The sequence below is a fragment of the Drosophila serrata genome, unplaced genomic scaffold, assembly GCF_035046125.1.
Source record: "Drosophila serrata isolate PLE 108 unplaced genomic scaffold, ASM3504612v1 contig_310, whole genome shotgun sequence".
Lineage (NCBI taxonomy): Eukaryota > Metazoa > Arthropoda > Insecta > Diptera > Drosophilidae > Drosophila > Drosophila serrata.
Window position 1 is genome coordinate 159,798 of NW_028257208.1, and position 19,173 is coordinate 178,970.

The 19,173-nt window shown below is 43.4% G+C and overlaps 1 protein-coding gene across 1 annotated transcript; it reads right to left on the reverse strand.

Annotated features, from left to right (window-relative positions):
• Window positions 1-354: 354 nt before the first annotated feature.
• LOC110180175 (homeobox protein unc-42) lies at window positions 355-15,638 on the reverse strand. The gene is made up of 6 exons (XM_020947836.2): window positions 13,465-15,638; window positions 8,679-8,857; window positions 7,704-7,811; window positions 2,958-3,134; window positions 2,786-2,891; window positions 355-1,737 (listed from the first exon to the last, which is right to left on the reverse strand). The coding sequence occupies exons 1-6, from the start codon at window positions 13,850-13,852 to the stop codon at window positions 1,631-1,633; spliced, it is 1,065 nt and encodes a 354-aa protein (XP_020803495.2). The 5' UTR covers window positions 13,853-15,638; the 3' UTR covers window positions 355-1,630.
• Between the last annotated feature and the right edge of the window lie 3,535 nt (window positions 15,639-19,173).

Here is a 19,173-nt window from a genome sequence, read left to right on the forward strand (position 1 = left end):
CACGAACCCATTTATCAATTTCATGGATATATGTATATGTTTACCGCAATAATGGAACCCTTATCTCTTACTCCCATCTAAACCTTATCTCTCACTCCCCTTAAAAAAGATAAATATGATAATTAAAACGATGGCTTTCGCTAAAAACTATTCCATACTCAAGACTAAGACTGGTCAGTTACTAGTAATTAGTTATTAATATATAAATATTAGTATTTTATTTTTGATTGTGGAATAGGCCAAACAGTACCAAATCTGAGAATCTGGTCATCGTTCTTGGCCAAACTCTGCTATACTTTAACATTCCATTCGATTATTGCTATGAATTTTCAAATATAAATAATAATCAAGGGGTTTTTCTTTATTATTTTTATTATTTCCATCTTGCTGTGTCTGGCATAATTTGTTAAACATGATTCTTGTAGTTTTCGTTTTTTGTTTTTTAATTTTTTGGTTTTCTTTTCGTATTTAAATATATATAGGTGATGTATTATAGTGGTTTCGGTTTTCGTTTAGTATTACAATTAAATATAACTCGTTAATGCATTGCTTAGCTAAAAAAAATCATCTTACAATTAGTTCCGACACATGTTGAATTAGTTAGAAAGTTTTGTAGTTTGATTTTGGGTTCTCTTGGGCTCTTGGATCCGATCGGGGGTTCTGGGGTTTGTGGGACGGAGGGGCTATATGTACGTCGTATGTGTGTTGAGTAAGCTATATAATTAGTATATAGTGAGCAGGCAATGAAAACTCGTTGAAAGCAACCAAAGAGTTGCAGGCGGCAACCAGGATGCACTCTGCCCCATCGCCGCCGCCTCCTACTCCTCCTCCTCCTCCTAATCCTCCTCCTCCTCCTTCTCCAGCTTCTTATCTTTTCTTTTTTGGGGCTAGACAACCTGACTTATGCTATCGCTAGTACATATCCTCAATACATGTGCGTATTTATTTAAATGTATGTTGTATGCATTGATGTTTTGCTTTAGTTGATTTTTACCTTTACCTTTACCGTTACACCGGTACCTCGCTGACCTCGTTTTATCTCGATAATGCCACGCTAAAATCTCAATACACACAATTCGCTTAGACCTATGACTAGTTGCCTATTACAATAATACTCCTCATCCATATCTCTGCATTTGTTTAGCTGCGACCACGCCCATTGTCGCGTCGCCTCCTCCCACGACTTGACACACACAAAAAAAATGGTATTCGAGAAAAAAAAACAAACAGAATAATATATCAACAAGTCTTATAAGTATATATATCTTGCGACGATCCCAGCGATACTAGGAGATGCTTGCGGGATACTAGACCATACCATAGATCGTAGATCGTACATCCTCGGGACTAGAAACTAATGACTGACTGACGACACACTCCCGTATATATACTATGTACATATATACAGCGATATATGCATAGATATAGACAGAGACATATGTATGTATGTATGTTTGGTAGATGCTGCGGGACACCATTTGACGCACTCGCCCTTAAAACACCGCACCTCCTCCTGCTGATCCTGCTGATCCTGCTGCTCATGCTGCTCATCCTCTTCCTCGTGCTGCTGCTGCTGCTCTTCCTGCGTTTGAGGTGCGATCTTTTAAAAGAAGTCGTCAAAGGTCTTTGATTATGTCTGATACTGAAGCATTGGGGCCGATAGGTTGGGATGATGCGAGGAGTTCATCCGCAGGGCGGACAGACTCTTGTTGTACCACTCGTCCTCTGGTGACATGCCTAAAAAGATTTAATTATAGAAATGGCAAAGGATATGATATAGTTTATATTCAGAATATTTAATACATATACATTCAGATTTAATAGATTGTAAGAGGAGCAAGTGTTTCACTTCTGAGAGATGTATTCCCTAGGTTTGAAGGTGTTCCAAAAAGAACTCCAGTCTACTATATCATATATTTTAACCCCTATAACCCCTATACAAATATCAGTTTATAAACCAAAAAGCAACCTTTATAGCTTTCTATATATATTTCTTTAGGTGCAATTGATTCTCCGTGACGCCTCGCATTTCCGTGCCACGGATGCTGTGTCGTCTTGGACATATACTTGGACTTGGAAGACGTTGGCCTTAGGGCATGGCCGGAAATTCATTTCACTGCGAAGCTATTCCCCTTTTGGCCGGCTTGCCTCCTCCATCATAATATCCGGCCTGGCCGATTGGTTTGTTTACGTCTGATTGCGAGTTTCCAGGCAAGTAAAGCAATATGGATGGGTGTCGTCGCCTGGGCGGCGCCGCATCTTGGAGGCGCCGTGCCAGGCAGCCGGTAAACATACATCGGATTCCGCCACCTGCAGCGGAAATTTACTTACACAGCAAGTGGGGACACTGGGCACGGACTTGGAGTTGGACTTGGAGTGGATCTGGACCTTGGACCTTGGACTAATGGCGGCCGGAAGAGAGCGATAGAGAGCGGCCAAAGCTCACAAGCCGAGCTCAAGACTTTGGGAGAGACTTTGAGCCGAAGCCGAGCTCAAGACTGCCGAAGATCGTAAGCTCTCTCTCTCTCCTCTCTCTCGCTACGATCTTCGGGCCTGGAAGCTCTAATGGGGAGTTTACCTAAGGGCTCGTCTCCGAGTTAGAATTTAGTTATCGCCGGTCTCCGAACAAGTGAACAAGTGAACAAGAGTGGGTCCTAGTGACCATAAAGTGGAAAAATAAAACTGTAAAACTGTTAAACTAAAACTGTAAAGCGCTGATGCCATGGGGTAAGTGCTCCAAGTCTTTTGGGGATGCTCACTTGAGCTGGTAGTAAATAGAACTCACCCATCGAGTCCTGGCGCACTCCCACGGAGCCCATGTTCGTGCTGTGCGCCATGGAGAATGGTTGCGTCATGCCCGGATATGAGGAGGCGCCCATTTGGAAGAGGTCCTGCAGGAAGTTGAAGTTGGCAAATGATTTCGATTCAAGTTGAGTTTGGATTTAGGTTTGACTTACCTGGGGATAGCGATTCATGGTGTTGTGATGCGGATATGGCTGATAGCCGCGGGAGACACTATAGCCCTGAATGTTGCGCATCATCCCGTTGCAGGATGGGATCACAGACGGTGCCAGCGCCTTTTGCAGCTGCTTCTCCTGCTTGCGATACTTGGCTCGACGATTCTGAAACCAGACCTGCAAGGACAAGGAAAAGATATATCATTTCATATTGGTTTTAGGTTTTCATAGATAGGATACTCTCTTCAAGGTGTTGCTACTTGTATGGCAATTTGGTTTTTCCATTTCCCCAAGACAGCCAGAGCTGCTTGGCTGCCAGCTTGATGAGGAAAATAAGAAAGTCCTTTCTGAAGTCTGTCCCCAATCTCTGTCTCTGTCCCCAGTCGTTGCCTCTGGCCACAGTACCCACTCTCTTTCCCCCCTCTCTCTCTGTGTGTCTTATGAGTGAAAAAATCTACTAAATTGAAATTGAAAATAAGTTGACGACGCTGTTTGCTACGAGGGGTCTCCAGTCCTGGTCCTGGTCCTGGTCCTGGTCCTGGTCCTCTCTAAGTGAGTGGGGGCCTGCTGCTCTGCTGCTTAGATATTATTAAAGACGCTCCTCATCCCGATGATGATGATGATGATGATGCTCCCCTCTCCTTCCCTCTCCCCTCTCCTGCTGGCAAAAAGAAATTGCCAAGATGAAAGCCGCGCTCGCAGCTAGACAAGAAGGGAAAAGCTCTGGCTGTGGCGGGGAGGGGGTGTGTAAAAATTTCCGACATTTTGAAAGCTGCTCAGCTTGCTTTGAGTTACTTAGAGGGGATGGGGGGCGGGGGGATGATGGGGTGGTCAGGAGTGGCACACGGGGGTGTGTATGTGTGTGTGTGTGTGTGTGTGTGTGTACTGTAATGGCGGCACTCCAGACTTGACTTGAGGCTGCCTTCGCCTTCCCCTTCCCCTTCCCCTTCGCCTCTGCCTCTGCTTTTCCTCCTTCATCTTTAGATTTTTCTTCCTTCATTTTCTTTTATTTATTTTATCATTATTATTATCTTTGTCCATGGCTATGTGCACATGTATCTGTGTGGCTGTGCCTGTTTCTGTGTGTGTGTGTGTGTGTGTGTGTGTTTGTGTGCGCCCTTTTTAAATGAGAAATATAACCAGAGATACCCGGAGCTCAACCGTAGCTCACCCGCTTTCGGGGTTGTTTTTCCAGAGCCCACTTTATGGCTCGTTCGGTTTCGTTCGTTTGGTTGGCTGCCAGCAGCATAAAAATGCCAGCAAGGACACCCTGCCAGCTTCAGCTCCTCATCCGTATCCCTGTCCCCTGCTAAATAATGCTCTTAACCATCCATCCAGCCATATATGTATGTGTGTATGTATGGCAGAGCTCCCCAGTACTCCTGGTAGCAGTGAGGGTGGAAAATGCGTTGTCTGACTGATTCGCAGTCGTAGTCATCCTCGTCTATCTGCCGTTCAATTTCCAGCTGTGGGCGGAGTAACTCAATTAAGGATCCATTTGATGGCACACACTCTCACACGTACACACAACAAAATCGTTCGCACACACACACACACATGGTAGATGAGGATCCAATCCCCGTATAGCATTTCCTGGCATATTGGCTTTAAGTTGAGACCCAAAATGTTAAAGCCAGGCCCAGGGCCTGTTTAGACCCAGGCTAAAAACTTTAATTAGATAAAACCAAATTATAACTACAAATAACCATGGCTGACACACACGCACTCAGTCGGCGGAAATATGAAAATTAAACGTATTCAAATTTAATTTACTTTCAGCATTTAATCAAATTTAGCCGCTGCAAATGTTTGTGTTTCTTTTTTTATTATGATTATTCGGTCGCTTTTCGGTTTTTTCCATTCCCAGCATTTAGAGCGAAAGAGATGGAGAGGGAAAGGGATTCGGTCGTCCTGCTGCTCCCTTTTGTTCCAAATGGGTTAGATGAACTCCAGCAAGGATCGAAAGGGAGGTGGTTGACCTACAAATGACAACCTGCCACTAATTGGACACAGGAATAGAGAGCTGAGCTATGTAGATATGAGAGGCAGGGGTGGGAGAGGAGAAGGAAGTGTTGCCCCTGGAAATGTGACACCTAATTATGATAATATTTGCTCCGCATCCCCTTAGAATACTTTATTTATATAATCAAGAGCCCCCTCCCTTTTGATAAACAATCAATTTGCCAGCTTTCAACTTGTCGCTCTCACGGCATTAACTTTTGCAATTCTGCAAATCAGCGAATTATTTTGATAAGCGATCCTCCCCCTTTCTCGATATTTCGTTTACTTCTCACAGGAAAAAGTAAATCATTGAACAGGAATTGATTTTCCGTTTATAGATCTAGATTTCTTCAAAAGAATATCCAAAGAGTAATAAATATATCCACTTAATAGCTGATTAATATGGTATTTTCAAGTATTTCTTGGCTTCTGTTACTCTCAAATCCAATGAACGTTTTGTTGTGAAGTAAATCAATGATTTACTTGAACTTTTCATAATTTATATGTATCAAAAACACAAGTTAGGGTTTTTTATATTTCAAGTGTTATATACAAGTGTGATTTGTCTTATATTATTCATGGAATTATGCCAAAAATGCACTTTATATAAGAAAGAATTAGCGGCTGACGCATATTACGTATACGCAGTGGTGACTATTTTCTTTATAAACTTTCTATGAATTTTTTTGTTGGTTTTACCATTGTTATAGTAAGATAATTGAAACGTGAATTATGGGTATCTGATAAATATAATATATATAAATATATATTATAAATTTTATAAATGATTCAATGTGCAAAAAATACATTAAGAAATCCATTAATGTCCACTTTTTGACAGTTTATCTTTATCAAAAAGGCCTTGAGAGGTATGTTTATACAATTAAATATTAAATAATATACATTAAAATATAAAAAGCAAACAGTGCTTTAATAAATTAACTAGAATCGAGTCTGAAAGAGAATGCCCAAGAGCCTAAGTTATGACATTTTGGTTATTTTATAAATTATCTTACTGAAAAGCCATTATGTTTTGCCTTTAAAGGGGTTTTGTTAAAGGTCTGTTAAGTTAAAATCGTATTATACACAGATTACAAAAGATTAACAGACAAAAAATATACTTTTGCCAGAAAATATCTAAAGAAAGCATTTATAAAGCTACCACTTTTAACAGGGAATTTATTAATTAGACTTTATTTTGTGTACATTTATGAATCACTCCATAAGTCAGTTCAGAATCTAAATAAAATCCTATTAAAATGTTATTATATCAAGCATATTTTTGCTATATTTTAGCTCATTTATTTGTCTGACTTTTAATTTTCCTGTTGTGGTTTTGCCCTGAAAACTACCCAATAACTTGTAACAATATAGTTCACTCTCACCGTCCAGTCGCTGGCTTGCAGGATAATTAAGGCGGCAGGATGCCACATTTACACACACACAATGGTTGTGCCCACTTTCTCCCCCCGTTGCGCCTTTCCAAATTTGCACTTGAGACACATTTTTCGCTGATGGATTTTCCAGGCAGATGTGCCCAGTAACGCCCAGTCCATCATCATACACCTCCTCCCACCCAGCCTGCTCCTGCTCCTCCCACTCCTCCGTCTCCTGCTCCCCCTCCTGCTGAAGCGTCAATTTTCCAGCCAAATGTATACACGACAAATTTGTCAACAGCGACATGAAGCCGCTGCTCCGGGAGTGCCAGAGTGCCGGAGTCAAGTTGTGAGCGTTGTCGGATTACAGGGGAGGGAGGCAGCCGGGCAGAGGGGTTGCACTCGAGTGTAAATATTTGAACATTTGCTGAAAAATATGGTTTATGCAGCGCTAATAGACCAAACCCAACCCAGCGATGACAAGGACTCGTCTCGCAAATGTGTAACCTTATCGCGAACAGTTGTTTGTTTGTCGGCGGAAGGGAGCAAGGGGATTATGATTGCACTGTATTCATAATAAACATATCTGGCGAGTATATTATTTGGTAATCACTTGTTGTGCCTGTTGTCCCTTCCCAAAACTGATCACAGTACGAAATAGAAAGAGTTTTGTGATTCTGGAAAGTCAGCTTGGAGCTATAGTCTACTAAAAAGACTTGAAAATAAAGAGAGTTAAAACCCATGTACAGGTATCTGCCATCTGGGCAATTCATATCATATTATTGATAAGGAGAATTCCCCAAAAAGGACTCGCGTTTGAGTTACTTCAAAGGCAGGCACTTGCTGAAAACACTTTCCCTGCCTCAAGTAATCTCCGTAATCCCTGGGCCATTTCGGCGGGTAACTCGACACCGCAGTCATGAACAGGCCAAGCAAGAATCCTCCCCCGAAAGTCCTGCGCGTCCTGCAGCGACGCACTCACTTGTCCCGGCAGTCGTGATAAAACTATAAATTAATTATTACCGCGGCGCACTTGAAAGCAGAGCACTTGAGAGCAACACCAGCAGCGGGTCACTCGGCTGGAATAATCGTACGCTAATCGCTAACCAAGATCGACCAGGACATCAGCGGGATATATCTCTATTATCGATTTGGGGGCGGGAAATTCTCCTAATTCAAATGTCTGTTCAGATTCAGATGCAGATTCAAAACGAACAACTGTTGAAATATCGCTAATTGGCTCTGCTCCGGTCTTATTCGATGGACAGGATTCCAGGATTTAGGGAGCAGTTTTTGGGGATTTTTGATATATATATATTTATTTTTTGGTTTTGGCTGTTGGGGATTATATTATGGCATTATTACTCACTTGGATCCGCGCCTCATTCAGCTTTGTTGTGCGCGCCAGCTCCTCGCGGCAGTAAATATCCGGATAATGGGATTTGGCGAATGCAGCTTCCAGTTCCGCTAATTGTTCCTGAAATTAAGCGGATTTTAATTAGGCTAATTTGTTGTCTCTCTCTCTCTCTCTCTCTCTCTCTCTTCACCCATTCTCCCAGCTCTTCCTTTTGCTCTTTTCAAGGATTTTACAATGTTTAAAAAAAACATAGATGGAATATCCTTTTTGCAGCAGAAAATCTTTACTGCTTTTCTAACTAACTACACTTTTTTGGTGCCTTGAAAATGGTATAATAATCCTAGAAGGATATATTATGAAAATAGTATAATAATCCTAGAAGGATATATAATGTTATTCTACAATGTTAGTTGCTCAGTAAGGAAATTTTACATGAATATATACACGTTTTTCTTGAAGAAAATCCCAGCTAAGCTAAAAATCTAAACCTTTTTCCTTCAGTTTCTTATTTATTTATCGATCTGATTGGTTATATAGGTGTCGTATCTATCACTTCTCCGTCAAGCAGCCTCGCTGTCTCTCCGGTTTCCGTTTCCGGAAACTATTTATCCAATTTGTTAGGAAAAGGAGCAGCTATGTACGCAAAGTCTACTATTTCCGCTGGCGAAACACTTGTGCAATATAATATATATAAGAAAATCTATCAATGGCTTTAGTAAGAAAACATCCTCAATACTTTTGCTTATTTTTGGTGAGTCCTTGTTGTAGGGGCAATGTGTGCGAAGAAGACTTCTGTACACTCCTTTTGTTGTTGGCCCTGGTGCTCCTGGTGGCATCAAAGTTTTAATTACGAGTAACCTTCACGAAAATCTAATTAAAATTTTCCCTCCCCGGGTGACTGACTGGACTGGCTGGCTGGAGGAGCTCCCTGGAGGAGTTACCTGGGTACCTGGGAGGTGAAAAGCTGGCAACTGGCTAGGAACTGACCTGTGTGAATGTGGTTCGATGTCTCCGCCTGGCTGGCGTCGGGCAGGATGCTGTGGTTGGGGTGTGGCCGGCATGCTGACTCAGCGTTGATAATCCACTTCCGGGCGATGTGATGCCGGCGGAAACCGTCGAGAGGCCGCTGTTGGGTTCCGGCTTGAGCTTCTTGAAGGCACCTTCCGCTGCAAGGATAGCATGGATTAGGATATGATCTTTATTTTACCAAAAGCCAAATGGGCCACGTTTCAGCGGAATATATGATTCGAAAATCGCAGAAGTTGATAGAAAAAATATATTTTATTGCAATTCAAAGACTACATTCTATTCGAAAGGCTAAATATCACAAAGATATGAATCGGATCAGGGACAAAAGATATATCTAAAAGCGAATCCTTGCTCATAGTTTTGCTTAGGCAATTTTCTTAAATAGAAACTAGTCGAATGAGAAAATATATGGGAACATTATCTAGATCAAAGGCTTAATCTTCCTGCTTTTGTAGCAAGGACTTTCTAAAATCCTTGGCCCCTAGTTTAGGACAAGGATTAGCAACAAATCGATAAGTATTCCATCAGAAAAAAAATATAAATTTAATCAGCAAGATGTGGCATAATTTAAGAAACTTCAACATCAACTCCTCTCTAGAATATAGACTATCCTTCTCCCGTTTTACAGAAGTCCTTTTGTTTTTTAGTTAAAACAGGATAAACTCTATAATCTGTACCATTCAGAAGCTGCTCCATATATTATATATGTTTGAAGTAACAAATAGATTGGATTATTTAACAGAAACTTCTTCTAAAAAGTCTAGAAATTTAAAAGTAATGGAGAATCAAGCATATTTGCTTTATTAATTACAAACAACTGAAGAAAAATCAAAGTCAAGTTGAATGGAAGTTAAGGCTATAGAAGCATTAACTAAAAATTAACTCGTTTATTTTGATATCCTTGAAGGATATTATAATTCCAGTCTGAAGCTTGTATTGCACTCAAGAACTCATTTCCGACCCTATAAACCATATATATTCTTGATCAGCATCAACTGCCGAATCGATCTGGCATATCAGCTGGAAAAAAAAAAATGTTGACAATTTTCTCAAAAAATTATAAGGGGTTACATCGATAAAATTATCAAAAATCTATCAAAAAATTCGATTTTAAATTGAATATGCAGATTTGTTAACATATTAAAAACTAGCATAAAACTGCTTTCCGAATTAAAATTAATGGATTTTTGACAAAGTTATGAATTTTTTAAACTTCCAATAATCGAACAAAAACCATGTAAAAATGATATTATTACAATTTTAATTTTAAGAATCCTTCAGAGGGAAAATATAGTTTAAATCAATGAAGGAGTCGTTTCCGATCCCATAAATCATATATATTCTTGATCAGCATTAAACTGGCCATGTTTGAAAGAAAACAATTTTTTTGCATTTAAAAAAAAAATATATATATAAGGGGTTACATCGTTAAAATTGTAAAAAAATCCACTAAAAATTAGATTTAAAATTGATATGCAGATTTGTTGACATGATAAAAACTAGCATAAAACTTCTTTCCGAATTGAAATTAATGGATTTTTGGCTTAGTTATGAATTCATTTCAATTTAGACTTTGATAAATATAGATTCTTGTTGTGATTATGATCGATTTCCGATTCGATTCTATACATCGATTTCAAAACTCCAAGGGTATAAAATTCTTATTTATTTATTTATTTGTTTTGTTGGAAAGAATTGGAGCAAAGGAAGTTTGTATTTTTGTGGCTCGATCTGTTGGCGGTGGAGAGGGAAATCTGCTTAATATGCGTGAAACGTTTAGCTGGGCCCCTGACCCCGCCCAAGATCCGACCTTTGACCCCAAAATGCTGCATAATTACAAGGACTCCCTGCTCTGGGAGGGAGGATGTGGAGGAGGAGATGGAAACATTAGCAACAGACCACGCTGCGGCCACAAGACGCCGCCAGTGCGATGGCATTGTCGCGTCGGGCGGCTAACGGGCAAAAAGGTGAAAAGTTTTATGGACTTGGACAGACTCTTGGGTCACGTCGCCGGCAAATGGCGATGATGTTGGTCGCATGAATATGCAATATGGGATAATTTATGCAAATTTCTGGCACATTAATCGAGGCAGCATTTGCCGGGCCCTGGCCGCCGGTTTTCCTGGCCTGGCCGTGGAGGATGTCACTTACCTGACGCGTGCCAATGCCGCCAAAAGGCGGCAAATTACGGCTAAAGGTCAAAGTAGGGACGCAGACGACACTCTGTCACTCTGGACCTGGAGCTCTGTCTCCGGCTGGGAGCCAGCTGGGAGCTGGCTGGGATCTGGCTTTTGGCGCTTAATTGGCGCGCTTAGCTCGTTAACAAAATGCAAACTATGTAGAAAACGCGCTAATTGAATCACACACAATCTCCGCCGATAGCTTTCGTCCTGTCCCGGTGTTGTATTTATGTTAAGTAAGCAGCTCTCCCTTCACCCCTCCCCCTCCAAATTGGGGGCCGGTTCCCAGTTCCCAGTTCCCAGTTCCCAGTTCGGAGCACCTCCATTCCATTCCCATTGCCACCCCACGGGCGCCGTCTAATGCAATTGACCTTGCGGGATGCGGCTTTGTGCGGAGCAAGCTCCTCTGCCGAACTCTTCCTGGTCGGCTGTTGCATAAGCAAACAAGGTCAAACAATCCGCCACGTGTCCACGTGGTGTTCCGTGTCCATCTCCATCCAACAACAACAAAAAAAATGAAGCGGATGCAGATGCAGATGATGAAAGTTTCACTTGCCGGGTTAACCGCTGCTCGGCAATGGAAAATAGCAATGGGAAATGGGAAATGGAAATGGGAAACTTATCCGTGTTCTTGGTCATTTGCCATGACAGCCAGTTCATGGAATCAATTACTATTTTGCTAAGGCTTTTCCAATAGAGTTCTCTTTGCCATCTATCTATCTATCTATCAATTTGAGACTTGTTTTCATTTGTTCATTCCTACAGGATTAAATGTTCCTGATCGGAGGTATGAATAAATGTTTATAATATACTTAACAGGCAACCAAAGATCATAAAAGATATGGTTATGTTTAGGGGCTCTGACTATATCCAGTTTTTAGAAAATTTCCCTCTTACAATTTGACTTCCGGTTAACAAATACAGACATAAGGAAAGCAAATATAAATTTCAGCTATAAAAAGTGGTTATATCCTGATATTGAAAATATGAAAAGACTGAAATTCACAAGTATGCTTTGACTTATAACACTCAAAGGGATCAGACCTTATGATCATTCAAAATATCTATCTATATCTAACTTACCTATCTATAAGCTCAAGAAACTTAAAAGAGGATCCTTACTCATTGATGTAATTTAAGAAGATCCCCAAACTGAGACGTTTTCTCCTTGATTCCGTTTTAAATAGGGAACTTTCTAAACTTTAAGTGTTATTATTGTTCTCCTATTTTGAAATGTTAGTTGAAATAACAAGGCTTAACATGTGACAAACTCTTTGGATATTGATTTCAGTTTATAGTTCTGTGAAGATAATTCTGAAACCTTGATTAATGGGCAGTTCTCAAAAGTGATTCAGCTACAGATCTATAAGGACATAATCTAGGTATAAAGAGTATCTCAACTTAGAGCAGAAACATTATGAAACTTGGACTTTTAGTAGGTCAATATAACTAGAAAAATACAATCTACTAATTCATCTTATTCCGCTCGAATTTGATTTAAAATAAGCTAATTTAATTGACCGTTGAAACTCTGTTTTTATAAAAATCCAAATCCTACAGAATAATGGTTTTTGAAAGTGCTGCAAATTTTTCTGGTCGATGCTACTTTATATATTATGATAAATATACATAAGTATAAGATATATCAGTCTTCAGGCTTTAGGATTAGAGAATTTACATCTCTTCCCAGAAAACTTGCTCTCTTTCAAGTCAATATATTATTTTATCATATCAATTTGTACAATGAAATATATTTAGCCACTTCTCATCCTTTTAAAATTGTATATATCATTAAAACATGAATTTATATTTACCGAGATAAGTCGGCGATTGAAGCTCTGAATGCTCTGGCAGCCAAATAAGTCCTAAGCGAGCTATAGATTATAGAATAAGGATTTTGACAAACATATGTTTATATATATTTACATATGTAAATAGAGAGATGGAATTAAGAAATGGAAACTTCTGGGTTGGAAATTACTTTGACTAGATGTTTCTATAAAAGTTTCTTTCATTATCATTTCTCCTCAATTATTATTAATTTCAAAGATACATGAACGTTTCTTCTTAATCAATGAGCAAGTAGTTGAGAATCTTTAGATTAGAAAACAAATCAAGTTGCAAATAGTTCTGCAGATTCCCCTGACCCTGTCCATCGATTCATCTTTGCATTATGTCCTTCGAGGTCTTTAATTTCACTGCATTCACTCGCAAATGGCCAGGACACGGGCTCCAGCTGTCCCGCTTAGCACGGGAGTGGCCGCAAGTGTCTGGCCAAGGGATGGGGGAGGCTTCAAAGGATACAGGACACAGGACACGGGTTATGCCGGCGATAAGTCCGTAACAAAAGGGAGAACTAAAGGAGTAATAGGAGGCTGCAAACGAGCATCAACAAACAGGCGAAAGACAAAGCCAAAGGCGAGGGCAAGGACAAAGGATAACGCACAACGGACAACGGGCAAGGGGACTGGTGCGAAAGGGTTCTCGGGTGTTAAAGGATAATTCCCTGCTAATGGCCATTGTGGCAAGATTAGGGGCTCCTATGCTCTGCTCCACGCACTCACCCGATATGGTGTGGTCGGAGAGACGCGACGGCGGCGTGTGGGCCGGCGTGTGGTGGTGCGAGGACGAATCCATGCCCGGCGTCGGCAGGCCCGAGTAGAGCGCACTGAAGTCCTCCGGCGTGCTGCTGCACTTGCGCTGGTGATTGAGCGACGAGGAGGACGACTTGTCCAGCGTGGTGATCGGCGAGCGCGTGTCCTGCACGGAGCTGGCCAGGCTGAGCAGTCGATTCTCATGCGAGCCGCCGATGCCCATCAGCCGCTGGTCCTGGAACGACATGAACTTGGTGTCCTGCGCCACGCCGCTGTGCTGCATGCTGGCATGGTCCTCCAGCAGGCCCTGCTGCAGGCCCAACAGCCCGCCCACCAAGTTCGGACGCAGCTCGTCCATGCTCAGCTTGCCCGCCTGCCCGCCGGCCGAGAAGTTCAGCTGGCGGCTAAAGATCGCCGGAAAGATGTTGAACTGCTGCGAATCGGCGCTGGACTGCGGACTTAGCCCCAAGCTGTGCGGCGCCACGTGCGGAATGGAAGCGGCTGCGGCTGCTGCCGCTGCAGCTGCCGACACGGATCCCGCTCCGACTACGCCCACGCCCGCTCCGGCTCCGGCCGAGCTGGGTCCGTTGCCGATCAGCAGCGTTGGGGCCACGGAGACGCCTCCGCCGTTGTTGTTGATCAGCTGCTGCTGCTGCTGTTGCTGTTGCTGCTGCTGCTGCTGTTGCTGCTGCAGCGGTGTTGTGACTCCAACTCCTGGCAACTGTTGCGTCTGCTGGCCTTGCTGCTGCTGCTGCTGCTGTTGCTGCTGATTCTGGGGCACGGATACGGATACGGAGGGCAGCAGCCCGTGGTGACCGTGAGCAACGGCTAGGGCGTGTGCGTGTCCGTGGGCGTGACCGCTGTGCACGTGCGGATGCGTGGACAGAGACAGGGCTTGGACGGAGCTGGAGCTGCTCCCGTTGCTACCGGCGCTATTCCCGCTACTCAGTGCCGATTGCTGTTGCTGCTGTTGTTGCTGCTGTTGATGTTGTTGATGTTGCTGCTGTTGCTGCTGCTGTTGCTGCTGTTGTTGCTGCTGTTGCTGTTGCTGTTGCGTGGCCTGCGAGTTGTTGGTGTTGCCGCCGACGACGACGACTCCTCCAGCGGTGCCACCGCCACCACCACCTCCACCACCACCACCGCTGACACCACCACCGGAACCAGGGCCGCCGGCACAACTCTGATGTTTGAAATCCAACTTGTGGCCGGCGTAGAAACGCTGCGTATCGATATACGTCTTGAAGAAGTCGATTGAGTAATCCAACTGGAAGCTGTCTCGCGGCGAACGCGCTCCCTTTGCGTGAACGAATTGGTATGGAAGAGGGAACAGCTGCAGCTGTTGCGGAGCAAATGGGCAGAATGATGCACTGCCTCTGCGCTCAGGTCAAGTGTTTTTGTCGGTTCACGTGGAAGTGGGGCTCAGGTTTGCCTAGGTCCTTTTGGGTTCTTGTCGAATATCTCGCTCTCTGATCCCGATTTCGACTTCGACTTGTTAGCTTTCTTGCTTGGGGTTCTCCTTTCACTCACTTTGTTTGGTCACTTGTTTTTCTTTTGGGTTTAGCCCGTCGGGTTAGACACTTGAACAAAAAAATGGGATCTCGGGATGCGGCAAGGACACCCGTGAAGCACTCGCAAAAAACACACACACAAAAACAAATGGGCAATCTTTGCAATCAGTTCGCGTTGGAGCCTTGATGGCCTTACTGATAAGGAATCGTTGTCGTCCTGCCTGGAGGAGGATCAATCATCGCGGGTAACCGAGTAACCGTCGCTCGCTCGCTGACCAGACCCGTCGGTGGTACCGTTGTGCCAGGAGCCGCTGCAGCAACTGTGTGTGTTTTTGTTTTTCCGCCGCAACTTGGCCAGGACCGAAGGACAGAGCTCCCCGAAGGATAACCGACGGTGTGTGTGCGCGTTTTGTTTATGTGCGTGTGTGAGTGTGTGTGTGTGTCTCGAGTTCAAGATAATAACAAAATTTCACCTTCTGTTATTGTTGTTGCTTGAGTTTTTGTTTTTGCTTTTGGTTTTCTTGTTTCCTTGCTGGTTTTTTGTCGTCCTTGTTGCTGTTTTTGCTGTTGTTGTTGTTGTTGTTGTTCACGCACGCACGGCGATACGTATTCGCGGCCGATCAAACTTAAAATGATATACAATTTCAGGCAACATACAAAATTATAACGAAATTAAGGATCATGTGCTCCGACAACAGAGACGTCGCCGTCGTCGTCGCTGTCAGCGCTGCCAGTGCCTGCTACCCTCTGCTGCTGCTGCTGCTGCTGCTGGTGTTGCTGCTGCTGCGTGTCCTTTTTGGTGGTGACTTGGCCTGCTGTGGGGACAATTGCGGGCTGCGCGCGAACGATTGGTGGTTAGCTGCTAGTCCGTGTGTGCCAGAGCTTCGGAGACCACGAATCGTTAGTCGTACTAATAATTTGCAAAAAATAATGAAACTCTAGCGAGTGAGCGAGTGCGAGCAAGTAAGAGAGTGCAATGGCACGACATACACACACAGCAGCGTGCCAGCCCACTCGCACAGAGTGATGTTGCTGCTGCTGCTGCTGCTGCTGCTGGTGTTGCTGCTGCTAGTGTTGCTGTTGCTGCTGCTGCTGCTGCTGCTGCTGCCAGTTGCCGTCTCGCTTTAACTTGTTTGGTTAATTTAGTTAGTTCTGGCCAAAGTCGCCATTGCTGTCACTGCATATAGTTGTAGTTGCAGTTGCAGTTGCAGTTGCAGTTGTCGCTGTCGTTGTCGTTGTCGTTGTCGCTTTCACTGTATTTTGTATTTGTTTTGCGGCAAATGAGTGCCGGCAATGGACAACACAGACAGACAGACAGGCAATACTTGTCCGCATAAATCCGAGGAGTACAAGTCCAAGTCCAAGTCGGAATCCCAGTTGGTGTCCAAGTGCGACGCTGCCCCAACAACCTTAACTTTGCTGCTAAACTTCTGCTGGTTTTTCTCTTTTTTACTTTTCTTTTCTTTTTGTTTGGCCATATCCTTCGCTGACACACTTTGCCAGGCTCGCCAGCTGATCGCAGCGGCTCCTTGGTGGCAACCGGGCATCCGTGCATCCGAGCAGCTGCTCCACACAGGTGCAGGGACTCGAATGCGCCCCGTCGGAATCAGCAGGAGCTGCATGCAGCACCAGCAACACCAGCAACAGCAGCAGCAGCAGCAGCAGCAGGATTGCTGCAGATTGCGAGATGGCTGCCCGTGGGTGTCAGAGTGAGACAAGGCCAGTGCCAGACAGGGACAACGATAGGCAGTCGCATCAGGAGCACAGTGGTGTCCTTTTATACAGTCAATTCATATGGTGGTCTCGCTCTGGCCCATGTGCTGGGACCAGAGAGGCCAGGCAACCAATCGCAGCGTCGCACAAAATGGAGTTTCGGCCACAACGGCTCCAGCTTTAGCTTTGGCGTTGTTGTTGCCGCTGCTGCGCAATGAATTAGTCCTCGTTAAATGTGTCGACGATATGGCAAACGTTGACAGAGGCTGCGATGCTGGCAGCAGCAGCAGCAACGGCGACATCGGCAGCAGCAGCAGCAGCAGCAGCAACGTCGCGCTGTTGCCGGTTTTCTTGCCATTTTCTTTCGGTTCGCCTGCAGTTGCGCACCGCCACATCCCGACGTCCGAGTTCAGCATCCTAAATCCCGATCCCGAAACCCTCTGCCCGTGCCCGTGCCTCTGCGAGGCTTGCTTAAAACAATACATTCGACTGAAAGTCCCCAAATGCCTGTCCGCTGCTGCTGTTGCTGCTGCTGTTGCTGTTGCTGTTGCTGTTGCTGCTGCTGTTGCCTTGCCGGCGCTGTAGCTCGTTTCGTGGCATTTAGCTGCTCTCATCGCCAGCCAGCGTCGCCATTTCCAGTGTGGGAAATGTCCCAACTTCTGGCCCTGCTCCTCTCCTGCTCCAGCTCCTGCTCTCTGTATCCCTTTTGCGTGGGCCCAGGATGGGCTTTAAGGCCAGGGATCCGTTGTGTCGTTGCTGATGCCGATTCCGTTCTTGTGTCCCTTCTTTCCCTTAACGTTCCCTGTTATCCTTGTTGTCTTTTTTTATGCTCTTTTTTTTTTTGTTGCCTGGGTTGAAATGATTAAAACTTTTTCTCTTGAACCGAACCAAAATAAGAAGGAAAATGCCTAACTGGGTAGCCAAGTGATTTGTGTTTTAAAGAGCCAGCTGCGAAGGAGTAAATATCCTTTGCCTTATTGATAACTTAAGACGTTCTTTGGGAAATACTTAAAAGTAGGGCTTACTTTTAAGGCAAGTACTATAATTGGTAGGTTAGGAGTTTTATTTTATTTAAATATTTAATATTTACTAAGATCTGTTAGGGATTTCGTTGTATACACAACCTACTGCACTTGTCTTCTGTCAAAACGAAGTGTTTTAGATCAGTCCTGTACTTCAGATGATATATTTGATTGAGTTAACTGAAAATTCATATAGCCGAATAGAGAAGAGGTCAAAAGATCAAAGATGCTTTATAAAAGATCTGCCAGAGTTAATGGTTCTGAAGGATATGTATCTATGAGAGGTTCTCTTGAAGACCGATGCATGTGTACATATCCTGATCTCCGAGGGATATTATTTCTCTCCAAACACTATATATATAAGAAATAAGAGAAAGGACTTCCTTCCAAGCTTCTTATGTTCGATTTATAGGAAAATGTTTGCCTTAATAAGATCTAAATCATTTGATTCCTTCATTTTCCATGGATTTGAACTCACCTTTTCGTCAAATGTAATTACTAGCTTTCAATTACATTAGTTTCTACCTTACTTAGACCCCTTGGGTCTTTGGAACGCATAGTTCATCCGTGTCCAAATATCGAAAGGATAAACAGGAGCAGCAGCGACTGGACCTGTTGACACCGGAATAGGAGCAGTGAAAGTAGCCGGAAGAGGCGCAGACAGCCACAGACTTTACCTTTGCCATCTTCCTGTCCCAATATGTAAATGCTGGGTTTGCTAAACAAATTTGAAGTGTGTATTTCAGTGAATATTTAGCATAAATCTATATTTAAATTGATTTTCTCGGAGTGAGCTGCGCACAAGAGAGAGCGACAAGACAGTCCGCCGAATATAATTGAATTGTTTAATTTAAGTAGAACGACACCTTTCAAGTCGTGACAATATTTGGGCTATCTTTTAAGCGGTTTCAAGGTACACTGAGCTTAAGAAAAGCCCGAATAGTACAGCCATCTTTTGTATCTGTTGTGGGAAAACTTTAAATTCCCTTTTTTTATATCTTTGTAGTACTTTTGGGACTTGTTATTTGGCTTTAATCCTTAAAATTTGCTTATTTACAGTATATTTTGTATGTTTCTTGATAGCATTTTTAATGATTATAAACCTTAAATCAGTGGATTTATATAGTTTTAAGTTTATTCATCTAAATTCCCCTGAATTTTGACATCTTTTTAGCACTAAGAGCTCATATTTCATAATTCAGGACTGACTTTAAGGCGGCTGCATTTAAATGCACTTTATGAGGTCGAAGGTTGCCCCCAAACCAAATACAACTAAGTGGTGTGTGTGTGTGTGGGTGGGTGTGTGGGTGGGTGTGTGGGTGGGTGTGTGTGGCACTTTGACAAAGTCAGACACACACACACACACACTGGCTGGGGGGATTGGGGGGTTGGGGTGGCATGGAGGCAGTGAAGCAGGCTATTAAGCATCCATTTAG

Excerpts from the sequence above, each read along its gene's own strand:
- LOC110180175 (XM_020947836.2), bottom strand. The coding sequence starts at position 13,852 with ATGGACGAGCTGCGTCCGAACTTGGTGGGCGGGCTGTTGGGCCTGCAG. Across the intron at positions 7,812-8,678 it reads ATCGAACCACATTCACACAG|GAACAATTAGCGGAACTGGA; the intron begins GTCAGTTCCTAG and ends GCTTAATTTCAG. Across the intron at positions 1,738-2,785 it reads AGTGCGCCAGGACTCGATGG|GCATGTCACCAGAGGACGAG; the intron begins GTGAGTTCTATT and ends AAATCTTTTTAG.